The 18,488-nt window shown below is 49.3% G+C and overlaps 1 protein-coding gene and 1 non-coding gene across 7 annotated transcripts in view; one reads left to right on the plus strand and one right to left on the minus strand.

Annotated features, from left to right (window-relative positions):
- The window catches only part of MICAL2 (microtubule associated monooxygenase, calponin and LIM domain containing 2), a 230,276-nt gene that overhangs the window by 136,778 nt on the left and 75,010 nt on the right, over positions 1-18,488 (plus strand). For 4 of the 6 annotated variants that reach the window (XM_038765412.1, XM_038765410.1, XM_038765407.1 and 1 more), the window contains 4 exons: positions 119-247; positions 4,192-4,272; positions 15,563-15,670; positions 16,800-16,986. In XM_038765412.1, coding sequence (XP_038621340.1) covers positions 119-247; positions 4,192-4,272; positions 15,563-15,670; positions 16,800-16,986 — 505 coding nt within the window. The remainder of the gene's footprint in view (positions 1-118; positions 248-4,191; positions 4,273-15,562; positions 15,671-16,799; positions 16,987-18,488) is intronic. The other 2 variants (XM_038765409.1, XM_038765411.1) reach the window with 2 other exon arrangements.
- LOC119944367 lies at positions 773-910 on the minus strand. The gene has a single exon (XR_005455853.1). It is a non-coding gene; the product is annotated as a small nucleolar RNA SNORA7 (small nucleolar RNA).

Consider the following 18,488-nt stretch of genomic DNA (forward strand, 5'->3'; position numbering starts at 1 on the left):
GCTGGATTCCTCTGCTCCCGAGCAGCCCTATGGCTGACGTCATCTCACCTCTTGATCGATGTGAGCGTCTTAACATTTCCTCTTTCCTCTTAACATTTCCTCTTTCCATTCTGTGCAGAATAAACTTCCCTCCAAGGCCCTGTCCGTCTCTCACCGTCTCTCCTCTCCTTCTTGCCTCTCATCTGACTGTTCTGCTGCTGCAGTCTTCGCTCCTTCAACCGTTGACTCGTCCTCTCCTGCCCAAAAGGTAGCCCCTCACACTCGGATCCCAGCGCTGAAGTGCTTTACGCAAAGAACAGCCTGACACCGGGCAGATTGAGCAAGAAGATCACGGGTCCTGGGTTTTGTAGCCATCGGGACTTGGCGTGCTGGCATGTCATTTCCGGGTGGTATGAGAAACTGTCTGGTGAAATGTCTATTGGGAATGACAAGCAAAGGTCATTGACAATAGCGTAGTCAGGGAGCGGCTTAGTTAGAGATTGATAATAATAATAAGGATTGTGGTATTTGTTAAATGCTTGCTACGTGCCAGGCACTGTACTAAACCCTTGTCTTACACCGTCGAGTCGTTTCCAACCCGTAGCAACAGCATGGGCACATCTCTCCCAGAACGCCCTGCTCTCCGTCTGCCATCGTTTTGGTAGTGTATCCCGAGAGTTTTCTTGGTAAAAATATGGAAGTGGTTTACCATTGCCTCCTTCCACGCAGTAAACTCAAGTCTCCGCCCTCGACTCCCTCCCATGCTGCTGCTGCCCAGCACGGGTGAGTTTTGATTTGTAGAAGATTGCCTGCCACTCGCTAGCCACTGCCCAAGCTAGAAATGGAATGGGTAGGCCTCGGCTTGACTCTCCCTCCCGTAGCCGAGACTGGTAGAGTACTGGAAACTCTCCAGGTGCAACCCTCAGAGGGGAACGTTGTGGTGGCCACAAGCAAATCAAGTTGGACACGGTCCCTGTCCCACGTGGGGCTCATGGTCTCAGTCCCCGTTTTACAGATGAGGGAACTGAGGCCCAGAGAAGTGAAGTGACCTGCCCAAAGTCACACAGCAGACAAGCGGCAGAGAAACCAAGGCCTTCTGACTCCCGAGCTTTATCCACTAAGACTCGCTGGTCCTCAGCCGTGCCATGATGGGGGTGGGAAGGCATCTCTCTGCCCACCCTGGGCTCTCTCACAAGGGGTTCTTCTCCTCTGCCACCAGACAGGCCCCGGGCACCAGTCACTGCAGATTCAGCTCGCTGGGGGACACCAGACCAGCTCTGGCTCGTCCCGGCAAGACCAGACTTTTGTCTTCGCAGACACATTTAATCAATTTACGAGTCCTCCCCATCCCCATCATGGGTGGTTCCACAGCCAAGGCTTCGGCCAAGATCTCTGGGGGCTGGGGTGGGCGTCATTCCTGATGAACTGGTGTGGGGGCAGCCAGGGATGGGACGGGGGGGGGGCCCAGTGCCAGAGCCCACGTGTGGTCCTGGGTGGTGCCAGGCGGGCTCTGAACCGGAGCCCAAGTTTCCGTCAGGCTGGGAGAGTGCTGTGGGGTTATTTGTTAAGTGCTTATTGTGCCCCAAGTGCTGTTCTAACTGCCGGTGTAGATACAAGGTAATCAGGTTGGACACAGTCCTTGTCCCACGGGGGGCTTACAGTCTAGCAGGAGGGGCTCAGTAGGGGTGTCCCAGGGCCCCCCCAACAGTTCCCCTTCCCACCATGCCTGGAGATGGTGGTTGTTGGGTCCACGGGGCCAAGGCGACGTTGAGGGAGGTGACTCCACAGTGCAAGGCCTAGTGGATAGAATATGGGCCTGGTTTCTAATCCCGACTCCGCCACTTGGCCACTGTGTGACCTTGGGCAAGTCACTTCACTTCTCTGGGCCGCAGTTCCCACATCTGTAAAATGGGGATTAAGACTGAGGGCCTCATATGGGACAGGGGCTGTATCCAACCTGATTACCTTGTATCTGTCCCAGCTATTAGAACGGTGCTTGACCTATCCTAAGCGCTTAACAAATAGCATCGTTATTAGTTTGGAGAAGCAGTGTGGCTCAGTGGAAAGAACCCAGACTTGGGAGTCAGAGGTCATGAGTTCTAATCCCGGCTCTGCCACTTGTCAGATGTGTGACTTTGGGCAAGTCACTTAACTTCTCTGTGCCTCAGTTACCTCATCTGTAAAATGGGGATTGAGACTGTGAGCCCCACACGGGACAACCTGATCACCTTGTACTGCCCCCAGCGCATAGAACAGTGCTTCGCCCATAGTAAGCGCTTAACAAATACCATCATTATTGTTATTATTTGGGAAGCTCAGCCCATAGGGTGGCTGCAGCTACAGTTCCCCCAAGGTGGGCCCTAACCAAGGACAGGAGGAAACTTTCCCAAAGTATCGGTATTGGGTGGGAAGTTGAGGAGACTCACCCCTCCCACAGCTGACTCCAGGGAGGACCCTCTCACTTTGAAGGAGTCTTGAGGTTTTGGGGGGAAAATGAGGAGTCGGGGTGGGGGTAAGGGGCAAGTCCTGGTTGGTCTCGGCAGAGAAGCCTGGAACGAGGGAAGGCATTACCTGCTTACCCGCTGGTGGAAGCAACATGGTGTACTGGTTACAGCACAGGCCAGAGAGTCAGAAGGTTGTGAGTTCTAATCCCAGCTCCGCCATTTGTCTGCTGTGAGACCTTGGGCAAGTCACTTCACTTCTCCAGGCCTCAATTTCCTCATCTGTAAAATGGGGATTGAGATTGTGAGCCCCATATGGGACAGGGACTGTGTCCAACCTGATTTGCTTTTATCCACCCCAGGGCTTAGTACAGTGCCTGGCACACAATAAGCACTTAACAAATACCAGAATTATTATTATTATGATGGACAAAGACATCTGCAGGGATGACTGTCTGATGGCTCCCGGGCCTTCACTTGGCTGGAATCAGTGTGTCTCGAGGACCAGGGGGACTCAACCGGCAGAGAGCCAAAGCCCCGGTTCCAGTGGAGGGAGCACATGCCTGGGAGTCAGAAGGACCCAGGTTCTAATCCTGGCTCCGCCACTTGTCTGCCTTGTGGCCTTGGGCAAGTCACTTCGCTTTTGAGAGCCTCAATTCCCTCATCTGTACAATGGAGCTAATATTGTGAGCTCCAAGTGGAACTGGGACTGTGTCCAACCTGATTAGCTTGCATCTACCCCAGCGCTTAGTACAGTGCCTGGCACATAGTAAGCACTTAACAAATACCATTAGACAATAAAAATCATGATGAGCAAACAGCTCATGCCCCTGGAGCAAGACAGGGCTGAGAGAAGGAGGGCATCGGGGTTCCTCCAGTTGTCTGCTTGGTGACCTTGGGCAAGTCACTTAACTTCTGCCCAGCCTCCACCCTGCTGCTTCTGCCCCTGCCCCTTGGGCTTTCTCTGCTTGGATGGGAAGCGGGGTCACCCAGCCTCTTTACCTCCAACGTCATGCCAACCAGACAGTGGCTCCCACTGAGACAGATGACACATTCAGCTAGTCTGGCTTCCCCTCTAGACCTCAGACCCCTTCCCCATAAGTATTTATTTTTATTAATGTCTGTCTCCCCCTCTAGACTGTAAATTCCCTTGTGGTCAGGGAACCTGTCTTCCATTTCTGTTGTATTGTATTTTCCCAGGCAATTAGTACATAGTAAGGGCCCAATAAATACAACTGATACGCTGTTAAGTAGAGGCTATGGCACGCATTGTTGTTCTTATTTTTTGGTGTTGGAACTCAAGTCAGTGGTATTTACTGAGTGCTTACTTTGTGCAGAGCACTGTAGTAAGCGCTTGGGAGAGTACACTATAAGAATAAATAGACACATTCCCTGCCCACAGCAAGCTTACAGTCTAGATGGGGAGACAGACATTAATTGAAATAAATTACAGCTTTGAAATTGTTTGAATGCCTTTGGAGGAGTCTCCCAGAAGGCTGATACCAAGGAGCAGCGTCCTGGGCCTTTGAGCCAGCCGGATGGTCAGCTGTCAGCGGGCCCAGTGGATAATGCTGGCTCACTGGGATACACTTTTGAGCTGAGTTTCAGCGGCCTGTCAGGGAAAGTGAATTTTGGGCATTCATACTCTGCTCCTAAGTCAGGCGGCAAGAGAGCCTGGGAACGAGGCCACAGACGTGTCCCCTGCTGCTGCTTCAGTCTGACACGTTTTCAGGCTTCCCTGACTCACCTGGGTGCTTGTGTTTAATCTCAGCCCTCAGCGTCCACTGCAGAACTCTGCCCTTCTGCAAAGTCTCCGGTCAGGAGAGGGACGTTCCAGCCAGACCCAAGCCAGGTACTCCATCCATCGCCAAATATAAGCAACACCCCTGCGGGCCTCGGGGTGCCTGCTTGGCATCAGCCTGGGGTTTTCTTCTCCGCACGTGCATGAGACCAGAACAGGAGTGTGCATGCAAAGCCACATGGACAGACTCTTTTTCCCACTCAATCAGTCAATCCTATTTATTGAGCACTTACCGTGTGCTGGGCACTGTACTAAGCACTAGGGAGAGTACAATATAACAGACACATCCGCAGCCTACAATAAACTTACAGTCCAAAAGGCGAGACAGGCATTGATACGGCTATGGCCATAAGTGCTGTGGGGTTATGAGGAGGGTGGTGGTAGTGAGGAATAAAAGGAACAAGTCAGGTGATGCAGAAGGGAGTGAGAAAATGGGAAAATGAGGGCTTTGTCAGAGAAGGCCTTTGGAGGAGATGTGCCTTCAGTAAGGCTTTGAAGCGGGGCAGATAAGAAGAGGGAGGGCGTTCCAGGCCGGAGGTAGGAGGTGGGTGAGAGGGTGGCAGTGAGATGGACAAGATAGAGTACAGTGAGGTACAATGAGAAGGTTGGCATTAGAGTGAAGTGTGCGGGCTGGCTTGTAGTAGGAAAGAAGGGAGGTGAGGTAGGAGGGGGCACGGTGACTGACTGCTTTGAAGCCAATGGTGAGGAGTTTTTGTTTGATGTGGAGGTGGATGGGTAACCACTGGAGGTTCTTGAGGAGTGCAAAAATGTGGACTGAATGCTTTTGTAGAGAAATGATCCAGGAGAGCAGAGTGAAGTATGGACTGGGTGGGAAGAGATGGACTCAGCGAGGAGGCCAATCCAGTAATCAAGGCAAGATAGGATAAGTGATTGTGTTAACATGGTAGCAGTTTGGATGGAGAGGAAAGGGTGGATTTTAGCAATGGATTTCAGCCCAAACCCCTCCCAAAAACCTCAGTGTCCCTCGGGCTTGCATCTCTCCTAGGGACAGTCTTAGACTGTAAGTTTGTTGTGGACAGGGAACATGTCTACCAACTCTTTTATATTTATTCATTCAATCGTATTTATTGAGCACTTACTGTGTGCAGACCACTGTACTAAGCGCTTGGGAAGTAATATTGGGAAGAATATTGTACCCTCTCAAGTGTTTAGTACAGTGCTCTGCACACAGTAAGCACTCAGTAAATATGATCAATTGATTTATTGATTGACTGGTACATCAAAAATGTTCAGGGCCTGGCTGCTGGTTTCTAGGGATGTCAGTGAGGGGCCTTTACTGAGCGCATCAATATCTCTCTCTATATAAAAATGTCTAGTTGTCCTTTGCATATGAAGGGGACCCATCCTTCTGAGTGCAAAGCCTCAACCCAAGGGTGGAGCAACACCACTCGCCGTCCCCTGCCCACGAGGAGCTTACAGTCCAGTTGAAGCCTCCCCTCTCACTCTGGGCTTCCGGGACAGGGGCACACATGTCAGAATCCATACAGTCAGTGGTATTTATGATGATGGTGGTATTTGTTAAGCACTTTCTCTGTGTCAAACTCCGGGGTAGATACAAGCTAATCAGGCTGGACACAGTCCCTGTCCCACCTGGGGCTCATGTTTCCAGTCCCCATTTTGCAGGTGAGGTAACTGAGGCCTAGAGAAGAGAAGTGATTTGTCCAAGATCACACAGCAGAGAGGTGGCAGAGCGGGGATTAGAACCCAGGACCTTCTGAATCCCAGGCCCGTGCTGTATCCACTATTCACGGTACTAAGTCCGGCAACCAAACCTGTGATCCGGGACGTATAGAATTCCAGGCTAAGGGCTGAGTTCCCATTCCCCGGAGGGGAGGGTGGAGCAATAACTTGGAAGACTTTTCCTGGCAAGGAGCTAGGTTGGCGCGAGGCGGATAAACCCCCACGGTGGGCAATTCCGGATGGCTCCCGAGGTCGACTACCACCTAGACACCCTTCCTGCTCCACGCCGTTTGCCTTAAAAGAATTCAGGCCGGAACGTCCCAGTGACCAGCGTTTAGTTAAACCCTGGGATTGGGATGGAGAAATCCTTCCAGGGACCTTGGGTGTTAGCCACAGGAAACTCCTGGCAGACTTCTCAGCTGCGTTCTTGCCTTTGGTGCTCTCACCCAGGATTTTGAGTTGGTAGAAATAAACACTCAGTGAGCAGCCCGGGCCAGGCCTGTAATGCGGAGCTTCTGTGGCTTCTTGGAGATGCAAGACAGAGTTTCTGGTTCCAAGGCACCCAGCCCACTCTTCACTGCCTCGCCTTGTCTGGGACCATTGGGGTTAGCCAGAGGGGCCGTCAATCAGTGGTTTATTTTTTAAGGGCTTACTGTGCATACAGCATTGTAGTAAGTCCTTGAGCGATTACAATACAAAGGAGTAGTAATAATGGTGGTATTTGTTAAGCGCTTACTATGTGTCAAGCACTGTTTTAAGCGCAGGGGTAGATATAAGGTAATCAGGTTGGACAGAGCCCCCATCCCACATGGGGCTCTCAGTCTCAATCCCCATTTTACAGATGAGGAAATTACAGATGGATAGGTATGTAAGTGCTGTGGGGCTGGGGTAAATATTACACTGCTTAAGAGGGTTTCAGTACACGGGCAACACAAAGAGAAGGGTAGTCAGGGAAGGCCTCTGGGAGATGTGATTTTCATTCAATCATTCATTCAATCATATTTATTGAGCGCTTACTGTGTGCAGAGCACTGTACTAAGCGCTTGGGAAGTACAAGTTTGCAACATATAGAGACGGTCCCTACCCAACAGCGGGCTCACAGTCTAGAAGGGGGAGACAGACAACAAAACAAAAATATAAACCAAATAGGGCTTTGAAGATGGGGAGAGAGTTCCAGGCTTAGGGGAGGAAGTGGGCAAGGGGACAGCAGTGAGATAGATGAGATTGAGGTGAGTAAGTTGGTACAGGTAGAGTTGGTAGTGTTGTATATATGTTTGTACATATTTATTACTCTATTTATTTATTTATTTTACTTGTACATATCTATTCTATTTATTTTATTTTGTTAGTATGTTTGGTTTTGTTCTCTGTCTTCCCCTTTTAGACTGTGAGCCCACTGTTGGGTAGGGACTGTCTCTATATGTTGCCAATTTGTACTTCCCAAGCGCTTAGTACAATGCTCTGCACATAGTAAGCGCTCAATAAATACGATTGATGATGATAGAGGAGTGAAGTGTGAGGTCTGGGTTATCGAGGCAATCTGTAGGATAAGATAGGAAGAGAAAAACTGTTGAAGGCTCTAAGGCCAACAGCAAAGAGTTTCTGTTTGATGCAGAGGTAGATGGGCGAACACTGAAGGCTTTTAATGAGAGGGAAAATGTGGACCAAATGGTCATTTCTTTAAGAAAAATGACCCAGGCAGCAGGATGAAGTATGGACTGGAGAAGGGAGATACTGGAGGCAGGGAGGTCAGCAAGGAGGCTAATACAGTTTTCTAATGCAGTATGAGAAGCAGCATAGTGTAGTGGCTAGAGCATGGGCCTGGGAGCAAGAAGGTCATGGGTTCTCATCCCAGCTCTGCCACTTGTCTGCTGTGTGACCTTGGGCAAGTCACTTCACCTCCCTGTGCCTCAGTTACCTTATCTGTAAAATGGGGATTAAGACTGTGAGTCCCACATGGAACAGGGACTGTTATCCAAGCCTATTTGCTTGTATCTACCTCAACGCTTAGAACAGTGCCTGGCATATAGTCAGCACTTAACCAAATACCCTAATCATGATTATTATTATTATTAGTCAAGGCGGGTTGTTTTAAGAGCTTGGATCAGTGTGGTAGCAGTTTGGATGGAGAGGAAAGCATGAAGTCTGGAGACGTTGTGAAGGTAGAACTGACAGGATTTAGTGACAGACTGAATATGTAGGTTGAATGATGGAGACGATTCAAGGGCAGTGCCAAGGTTACAGCTTTGTGAGACAGGGATGCTAGTGGTGTTGTCTACAGTGATCAGAAAATCTTGGGGAGGACAGGGTTTGAGTGGAAAAATGAGTAGTTCTGTATTAGACATGTTAATCCAAAAAGAGATGTCCTCAAGGCAGGAGGAAATGTGAGACAGTAGAGAAAGAGAGCAATCAGGCCTGGAGAGATAGATTTGGGAAGTTGGTAGTTCAGGGCTTGGGGGCGAATGAGTTCTCCAAGGGAGTGGGTGTAGATGGAGACTAGAATACGACCCCAGAATTGAATCTTGAGGGACTTCCACAATTTGAGGGTGGGAAGCAGAGGAGGAGCCTGTGAAAGAGACTGAAAATGAGCAGCTGGAGAGAGAGGAGGAGAACCAGGAGAGGACAGTGTCAGTGATGCTGAGGATGGATAATATTTCCTACCCAAGGAAGTGGCCCACAGTGTCAAAGGCACCTGAGAGGTTGAGGAGGATTAGGATGGAGTAGGGATCATTGGATTTGGTCAGAAGGAGGTTATTGGTGAGCTTTGAGAGGGCAGTTTCTGGGCGTGAAGAAGGCAGAAGCCAGATTGGAGGGGGTCGAGGAGAGAATGGAAAGAGAAGATGTGGAGGCAGCTAGTGTAAACAACTCTCTCGAACAGTTTGGGAAGGAATGGTACGAGGGAGCCATGGGGTTAAGGAAGGGATTTTCTAGGAGAGGAAATATATGGGCTTGTTTGAAAGCAGTGGGGAAAAAGCTATTGGAGAGTGAGTGGTTGAAGATGATGGTCAGGGAGGGAAGAGGGAAGGGAGCAAGTGTTTTAATAGGTGTGAAGAGGTGGGAACAGAGCCTTAATTGGAGGGGGTAGTTTTAAAGAGGAGGTGGGAGATCTCATCTTGAGATACTGCTGGGAAGGATGGGAAAGTCAAAGGTGAGTGGGAGGAGAATGGGACTGACAAGGAGCGGGGAGATTATAGGGAGATCAAACACTACGGTTTAAATTTTTTCAGGGAAATCAGTGACAAGGTCATCAGGGGCAAGAGAAAGAGGAGGTGGGGGGGGGTTTAGGAGGGAGTTAAAAGCATCAGTATTGACTTCCCGTCATAGTCGTTGACAACGAGTTAGCACCAAGAAGCAGGCTGATTCTGTACGATATGTTTGGCCCGACGTTGATTTGCCACGCAAAACTCGGCCCCTGTCCTGGAAACTTTCCCTTAGTCAATAAATACCCTCTTTTCCCATGCTGCCCTGGACTGGGAAATAAGTTCCTCTCACAATTCTGCATGGGGGAGTGAATAGAGCGTGAGCCTGGGAGTCAGAAGGTCACTACTTGTCTGCTGTGCGGCCTTGGGCAAGTCACTTCACTTCTCTGGGCCTCAGTTATCTCATCTGGAAAATGAGGATCGAGACTTTGACCCCCACTTGGGATGCAGACTATGTCCAACTCGATTTGCTTGTATCTCCCCCAGCGCCTAGTACAGTGCCTGCGCATAGTAAGCACTTAACAAATACCACCATCATTATTATTATTATTTTCCATGGCTCTGTTGGTTAGCCTGCCTGGCTGGGCTGGGTTCTTCCTTTCTGGCCTCCAATTCCCAGCAGCCTCAGGCCTCGTTGGTTAGCTGCCTGTCCTGGTGTTGATCACTGTGGCTACCCTGAGGAGGTATCGACCAGTCCAGTGCCAGGGCTTGCGTTGGGAACCCTGGGAAGTTACGGATTTGAGAAGGGGCCCGTCTCCAGTCACCCCCCTCCAGGGGAAGCCTCCTGTCTTGTTTATTTTAAAACTGGATTGACCAGGTTTGCCGGAGGGCTAACGAGTCCCAGCAGTGAGGCCTGCATCTGAGCAAGGCCTCAGAGCTCCTCCTTCTTCTGATTGCACTGGGGCATAGTCCCACAGTCCAGAGGGGGGGAAACTTTCCCAGGCTGGCTAAAATGGGAGGTGGGGGACCTTGAAAAAGGAAAATGCCTTGTTCATGAGGAGCTTGGACCAAGCAGGAGATGACTGACTTCTCCCAAGTTGTAAAGGTTTCCTCTCCCACCTGCCCATTTGCCTGATCCCTTGTCAATCAATCAATCAATTGAACACTTACTGTGTGTAGAACACTGTACTAAGTGCTTGGGAAAGTACAATACAACAAAAACAGTGACATTCCCTGCCCACAAGGAGTTCACAGTCTAGAATGGGGGGAGGCAGACATCAATACAAATAAATAAAATTACAGATAAGTACATAAGTGCCTTGGGGTTGGAAGTGGGGAAGGGCATAGGGATAAGTAAAATTACAGATGTGTACATAAGTGCTTTGGGGCTGGGAGGGCGGGAGGAGCAAAGGGAAAAAATCAGGAAGACACAGAAGGGAGTGGGAGATGAGGAAAAGTGGGGTTTAGTCTGGGAAGGCCTTTTGGAAATGCCTTCAATATCCCAGAGTCAGGGAGCATCCAGGCTCCATCAAAGATAGGCCTTAGTGGATTTCACGGGTTTCAGTTTGGGGGGCTCAGCTGTCCTCTATAAGATTGACTGACGATTGTGGTATTGTTTGTGGTGTTTGTTAAGCACTTACTATGTGCCAGACTCTGTAATAATAATAATAATAATTATGGTACTTGTTAGGCACTTACTATGTGCCAGGCACTATACTAAGTGCTGGACTAAGCGCCGGGGTGGATACAAACATATTGGGTTGGACTCAGTCCTTGTCCCACATGGGGCTCCCAGTTTCAATCCCCATTTTACAGATGAGGGAACTGAGGCCTAGAGAAGTGAAGTGACTTACCCAAGGTCACACAGCAGACAAGTGGCAGAGCTGGGATTAAGCTGCCATTAGAACCCAGGCCCGTGCTCTGTCCACTAAACCATGCCGTTTCCCCAGTCAGACGATTGACCGACTGAAAGCCCAGAGGAGAGAAGAGCTCAACCCGGTCTGTGCCATACGGGTCCGTTGGCCCACCTGCAAGATGAGCCCATGCATTGGACAACCCAGCCCTCATCACCAGCCAAGCTGGGGATTGGGTGTTGGCCACGCAGATGAATGGATGGCTTTGGGAAGAGTGGCTCCTTGCCAACAGATAAACAGGGAGCAATTTGGACTGGCACACTGGTTTTCGGGAAGGGAATCTGAGTCACCACACTTTGCGTGGCCACTCCCAGTCGGTCCAGAGGAGCCCACGCGGGCAGCTTCTGGTGGAGGGACGCTGGGGAGAAGGGGCTGGATGGGCTGAAATCCCTCTCTCTCGAGGTCAAGAGTAGTTGAAGGCAAGGGACTATTTCCTCTGCCCCTGTAGTGGTGACTCCAGGGACAGTAATCAGGCTGTTTCCTTCGAGTAAGGTAGCTGGCGTCTAGTATTGTATCAGTAGTTGAGTAACTCCTGTTTTAATTGGGGTTTTGTGTTGGCGTTAATGAGCAATGAGGGTATGCCCTCGCTTGGGCCTGGGAGAGTTATTATCCTTGACTAATTGCCTTCTTGGGTGGAGAAGAGAAACCAACCAGCCCAGTGGATTCCACAGAGTGAAGGTCAGAAGCCAGGGGAGATTGAGTGGGTAGGGGTGTGTGTGTGTGTGCGTATGTGTGTATTGGGCCAGGGTACAGGTGAATATGAAGAGAACACACTGCTTTGAGCACAGTAATATTAAAAATGGCTCCTCTCTTTTCCTCTCTCGTCCTCTCTTCTTTCTCTCTCCATGTGGGAAGCTGGTAACAGAAGACCTGTTTAGCAGGTTTCCATGGTCTGGGCTGCCAAAAGGGAAATGGGGAAAGGGAGTCTTGTAAGTGCATCCCTTCTTCTGGGCAGTAGTCCCAGGGTGGACCATAAGCCGTTGGTTGCCTATCCCAGGGTGGGTGGGAAGGCCGGGATGCTGGGAATGCTGGTTACTTTGTCCAACCCATTCAGGAGAACCAAAAGAAGCTGTCAGTGTCGGGAATCAAGCTTCCCTTACTCAAGGCGCATACTGGTCTTCGGAAAAGAATGGAAGTTGAGATGTTCACCTGGGCAGCTGTTACCCTGCGTCACTGGGTTCTATTAATCAATCAGCACTATGTATTGAGCTCTTTTTCTGTGCAGAGCACTGGACTAAGCACTTGGGATAGTACAGTACAGTCTGTAGACACCATCTCTAGCCTCTTGGAGTGAACAATCTAGCAGGCGAGACAGATGCTAAAATAAATTTCAGGTAGGGGGAAGACACGAAGTTTAAAGGAATGTACAAAAGTGCTCTGTGAGTAGCAGTATACAAGTGTTTAGGTGACTCAGAGGTCCTGGAGTTATTAGTGCTGAAGTTATCTGTCTGAATTGCTCTCCCCCACTTCAAAGCCTTGTCGAAGGCATATCTCCTCCAAGAAGCCTTCCCTGACTGAGCCCGCCTTTCCTCTTCTCCCACTCCCTTCTGCGCCGCTCCTACTTGCCCTTTCATACATTCTCCCTCCCATCCCCACAGCATATATGTATATATCTGTAATGTATTTATCTATTTATTTATTTATCTTAATGTCTGTCTCGCCCTCTAGACAGTGAGCTCACTGTGAGTAGGCATGCCTCTCTTTGTTGTTATATTGGACTTTCTCAAGCTTTTAGTACAGCGCTTTGCAAACATTAAGCGCTCAATAAATACGATTGAATGAATGAATGAATGGCAGTAAAGAGGAAATACAGTAGGGAGATAAAACTTTCTGAAGGGCTTTGAAGTTGGAATGGGCAGTGGTCTGCCAGACATGAAGGGGGAGGGAACTCCAGGCAGAGTGAAAGAGGTTGACAGTTGGCAAGGAGAGATGAGAACGAGATACATTAAGTAGGTTGGGTTCAGCGCTTAGAACAGTGCTCAGCGCTTAGAACAGTGCTTTGCACATAGTAAGTGCTTAATAAATGCCATTATTATTATTATTGAAGAGACTGAAGGGTATAAGCTGGGGTTCAGTGAGAGAGGAGCGAGGATAAGTTGGGATGGAAGAGAACTGATTGAATGCCTTTGCCAGGTGGTTTTTGTTGAATCTTAGAGAAACCAATCAATGGTATTTATTGATCGCCTACTAGGTACAGAGCACTGTACTAAGTGCTTGAGTATATTAGAAGATAAAATCCCTACCCTCAAGGATCTTACAAACCAGCAGGGGAGATAAATACAGAAATAAATTACAGCTAGTGGGAAGAATTGAGTATATAAGGTAGATACACAAGTGAGAAGCAACATGGTTCAGTGGAAAGAGCCCGAGCCTGGGAATCCGAGGACCTGAGTTCTAATCCTGCCTCCACATCGATCAATTAATCAGTTGTATTTATTGAGCACTTACTATGCGCAGAGCACTGAACTAAGTGCTTGGGAGAATAAAATATAACAGAGTTGGTAGACACATGTCTGCTATGTGACCCTGGGCAAATGACTTAACTTTTCTGTGCCTCAGTTACCTCCGCTGTAAAATGTAAAATTGAAACTGCAAGCCCCATGTGGGACAGGGACTGTGTCCAAGCTGATTAATTTGAATGTACCCCAGTGCTGGTAAATGGTAAGTGCTTAGTACAGTGTCTCAGTGCTTAGTATGGTGCCTGGCACATAGTAAATGCCTAACAAATGTCATTTTAAAATATACCATGAAAAAAAGTGCTACAGGGGTTGTGAGAATTAGGTGTCACAGAAGGGAAGAAGTGACAGTGAGGAGATTTAAAGTGGGGTGATTAGAGATTAAAGATGCATTTGGACCCAGGACCAGCTCATGTTGCAAAATGTAATTGCCAAACCAGCATCTTTGAGGTTAACCAGGCTACTAAATTCTGGGATCCTCCTAATCGAGGCTGCAGATGGTAGAATCTTCACCCCAAAGCTGTAAACTCCTTGAGGACAGGGATCCCGTCTACCATCTCTGTTGTATTGCACTTTCCCAAGCGTTTAGTTCAGTGCTCCGCTTATATTAAGTGCTGAAAAAATACCATTGATTGATTGATTGTATCATGAGGGTGTTGGATTTCTAGAAAGGAATACACACAGTAAACGCTCAAGATATACGACTGACTGACTATTGTGGTATTTTTAAGCATTTACTACGTCCCAGGCTCTGTAATAATAATAATTATGGAATTTGCTTAGCGCTTATTACGTGCCAGACACTGTCCTAAATGCTGGGGTGGATACAAGCAAATTGGACTGGACACAGTCCCTATCCCACATGGGGTGCACAGTCCCAATCCACATTTTACAGATGAGGTAACTGAGGCACAAAGAAGTGACTTTGTGAAGTGACTTGTCCAAGGCCACACAGCAGACAAGTGGCAGAGGAGGGATTAGAACCTGTGACCTTCTGACTCTCAGGCACAAGCTCTATCCACTATGCCATGTGGTATTTGTTAAGCGCTTACTATGTGCCAAGCACTATACTGAGCACTGGGGTAAATACAGCAAATCGGGTTGGAAACAGTCCCTGTCCCACTTGAGGCTCATAGTCTTCATCCTCATTTTACAGATGAGGGAACTGAGGCCCAGAGCAGTAAAGTGAATTGTCCAAGGTCACAGCAGACAAGTGGCAGAGCCAGGATTAGAACTCAGGTCCTTCTGCTTCTCAGTCCCATGCCCTATCCACTCCTCCCCGCTGTTATTTAAAAAGAGAGGATGAGGGGAGAGGACCAGCGCCCTCTGATATCTTCTTTTACATTACTGCACTCCTCAATAGAACTTGTCCTGTGGATTCAACTGATGTATTTCTGATTTGAGGTCTATTAATTAAGCTATGGCTTCGATGCTGTACTCATGGTCTGAGGGGAAATGAAACTCTTCTCCCTTTCCCTGCATTGAGAAAATTTCAGCAGTAGAATCAGAATGTTTCCGAGTGCCCAGGAGCCAAGAGACATGTTTGAAGAGAAGCAGGGTCTCCTAATGGATAGAGCACGGGCCTCGGTGTCAGAAGGACCTGGGTTCTGATCCTGGGTCCACCACGTATTTGCTGTGTGACCTTGGGCAAGTCACTCCACTTCTCTGGGCCTCAGTTACCTCATCTGTAAAAAATGTGGATTAAGAGTGCGAGCCCAGTGTGAGACAGGGACTGTGTCCAACCTGATTAACTTGTGTTAATCAGTTAGTTAATCGCTCTGCCACTTGTCTGCTGTGACCTTGGACAAGTCACTTTACTGCTCTGGGCCTCAGTTCCCTCACTAACCCAGTGCTTAGAACAGTGCTTGGCACATAGTAAGTACTTAGCAAGTACCATAATTATTGTTATTGAGATTCCCGTCCTTTCTGCCTGTCTGTGTCTCTCTCTCTCTCTTGAAAATATCCTGATTTCATTTCCAGTCTGTTTTTGGGATGTGGGTTTCTTCCTCACCCGCTAATGGCCCGCTAATGTGTGAGTGTGCATGCTTCCTGCTGGCCTGTTTGCCCCTTTCTTGGCAATAGTCCCCCACCTGTGCTTCTGTCCCTGTCTCCTCCTCTTCTTTCTGGTCAGATGACAGTAGGGAATGTGTCCAGTGGCATTGGGGCGTTGGCTGCCGTGCTGATGGATCTGTATAGGAACGACCACAGACCCAGCCCCACCTCGGGCACTCCAGAACGGGTAAGGTGAAACGCAAGCCAGGCAGTCATGCCCATGGGGAGGACCAGGGCCCAGTCCCCGGGAGACACTGGGCATCTCTCACTGGAAAGTCATTTTTCTGCCCATCTTTCGAAGCTGAGTCATGTGGCCCAGAAGCCTCTCCTCGGTCTGGTCGCGTTTGAATGGAGACGCCAGTCTCGACGGAGCCGTGGCCGTTTTTTATTGGCTTCAGGCTTTGCTTTCAGAGCAAACGCCCTTTCCTCTGAAAAGCAGTTCTCCCACTCCCTTATCCTGCAACTGCCCAGTGCTGATCCAAAGTGACCGATGGGGGCTTTGGCTTTGCTTTCTTCCACCTTCCTGTCTTCCTCTCTCCATCCGTCCCCATCCCAGCTTCCCCTGGCCTCCCCGCTCTACATTCTGCACACTTGTCAGCTGTGTGACCTTGGGAAAGTCACTTCTTTCCCTGGGCCTCAGTTCCCTCATCTGTAAAATGAGGATTGAGACTGTGAGCCCCATGTGGGACAGGGACTGTGTCCCACTCGATTTGCTTGTGTCCACCCCAACTCTTAGTAGTGCCGGGCACATAGTAAGTTCTTAACGAATACCATCATTATTCAGAGGTTGTTCCCCATAGGGTCCCACAGTTCAGCATTGATCCCATTTGAGTAATGGATGTAGTTCTGGAGAGTCATGACGTTGGCGTTCCCTCCAGCTATGGGGGGCAAGATTCCCTCCCCAGGGGGCCACTGGGTAGTTCCTTTCTGCGGCATGAAGAGTACGGAGTGTTTTGGGGGAGGCCCATCCATGTACTGGTATTTGGGTGGGCGGGGGTCTCTGGCAGTGGGTGGATAGGCTGCGGTACCCTTGGCTGGTTGGGTGGGCGGGGGCCAAGCTAGGAGGGCTCTCTCTGCTTGAATTGCGGCCCTGTCCCTCACCCGTACTCTACGAGTCCTTGGAGACGGTTCTGAGGGGGGCCCATCCGTCTCAACAGCCTGGAGAAGAAATGACAGGAGATGGAGGGTCAATGTCCCACCCTGTCCGGCTCCCCCGGAGCGGCTTTCTGCGGGAGAGCGCGGACGGCAGCCCGGAAAGACGCCCCTGGCAGGGAGCGCCGGCCTGCCTCAGTTTCCTCCCGCTTTATCTCTCCCAGGTAACTCTGCGCAAAGAATTTCCCCAGACCCTAGGCGGCAGTGACAGCTGCCATTTCTGCAAGAAGCGGGTGTACGTGATGGAACGGCTGAGCGCCGAGGGCCATTTCTTCCACCGCGAGTGTTTCAAGTGTACCATCTGTGCCACCACGCTGCGCCTGGCCATCTACGGCTTTGACGTGGACGAAGGTGAGCGTACTCGGGGCGGATGGCCATCTCTCCCATGGGGATCCGGTCAGGGTGGGCTCGGAAACCAGATTTGGCTGGGCTGGATGGGATCCAGATGAGTGTCTCTCTCCCTTTTATTTTTAATGGCATTTGTTAAGTGCTTACTGTGTGTCAGACACTGTAGTAAGTGCTGGGGATAGGTACAAGCTAATCAGGTTGGACACAGCCCATGCCTCAGAGAGGGCTCACAGTCTTAATCCCCATTTTACAGATGAGGGGACTGAGGTCCAGAGAAGTGGGCCTCTTGTCTGTTGTGTGACCTTGGGCAAGTCACCTCAGTGACCTCCTCTCTAAAATGGGGATTAAGACTCGTGTCCCAGGTGGGACAGGGACTCTGTCCAACCTGATTAGCCGCATCAATCCTAGTGTATAAATGTATCTCCCCACCCTCTATACTGTAAGCTCATTGTAGGCAGAGAACGTGTTTGTTTATTGTATTGTACTCTCCCAAGTGCTTAGTACAGTGATCTGCACACAATAAGTACTCAGATATGATTGAATGAATGAACAGAGCCTGACACATAGAATGTTCTTAACGAACACCATAAAAACACCATAAAAAAAGAACGAAAAAAGTAAAGTGACTTGTCTGTGGTCACACATCAGGCTAGTGGTGTTATTGGGATTAGAACCCAGATCCTGTGACTCTCAGGCTCGTGCTTCTGCCTCTAGGCCATGTGCCCTTGGGCCTGGGCACACTGGAATATATCATTATATTATAATATATTATTATTATAATTCATGATATTATTACACTGTACTCTCCCAAGCGCTTAGTATATTGCTCCGGACACAGTAAGCTCTCAATAGGTACAATTGATTGATTGGAGTGGGGTCCCAGTCAGAGGAGGAGCCGGCTCTCATTGTCCTCTGGGAGAACTCCCTTGGGGGTAAAGGATTTAATCTGTTTGGAGAGAGAAGGCACATTCATAGAGGCTGACCTAGGGCAAGCTCAGTTCGGCCCATACTTAGTACAGTTCCTAGCACACAGTAAGAGCTTAACAAGTACCATTAATAAAAAAAAAAAACATGCTAGGTGTGGCCCTACATGTCTCTCTTTCTTCGTTCTTTATGTCTGCTTGGTTGCCCAGCGTTTCAGCTGTTGTAAACTCCTTGAGGACAAAGCCAATGCATGTGCCACCCTACAGCACCTAGGACTGTGTTCAGTACCCAGGGAATAAATAATAATAATAATAATGATATTTGTTAAGCGCTATGTGCCAAGTACTGTACTAAGCACTGGGGGTAGATCCAAGATCATCTGGTTGGGCAAAACCTGTGATCCACCTGGGGTTTGCGGTCTAAGCGGGATCAGGAACAGGTATGAAATCCCTATTTAACAGGTGAGAAAAGGGAGGCCCAGAGAAGTGAAGTGACTTGCCCAAGGTCTCCCAGCAGGCCTGTGGCGGAGCCAAGGTTAGAACCCAGGTCCTCTGACTCGCAGGCTCGGTCTCTGGTGGATG

The sequence above is a fragment of the Tachyglossus aculeatus genome, chromosome 22 (genome assembly GCF_015852505.1).
Source record: "Tachyglossus aculeatus isolate mTacAcu1 chromosome 22, mTacAcu1.pri, whole genome shotgun sequence".
Taxonomy (NCBI): Eukaryota; Metazoa; Chordata; class Mammalia; order Monotremata; family Tachyglossidae; genus Tachyglossus; species Tachyglossus aculeatus.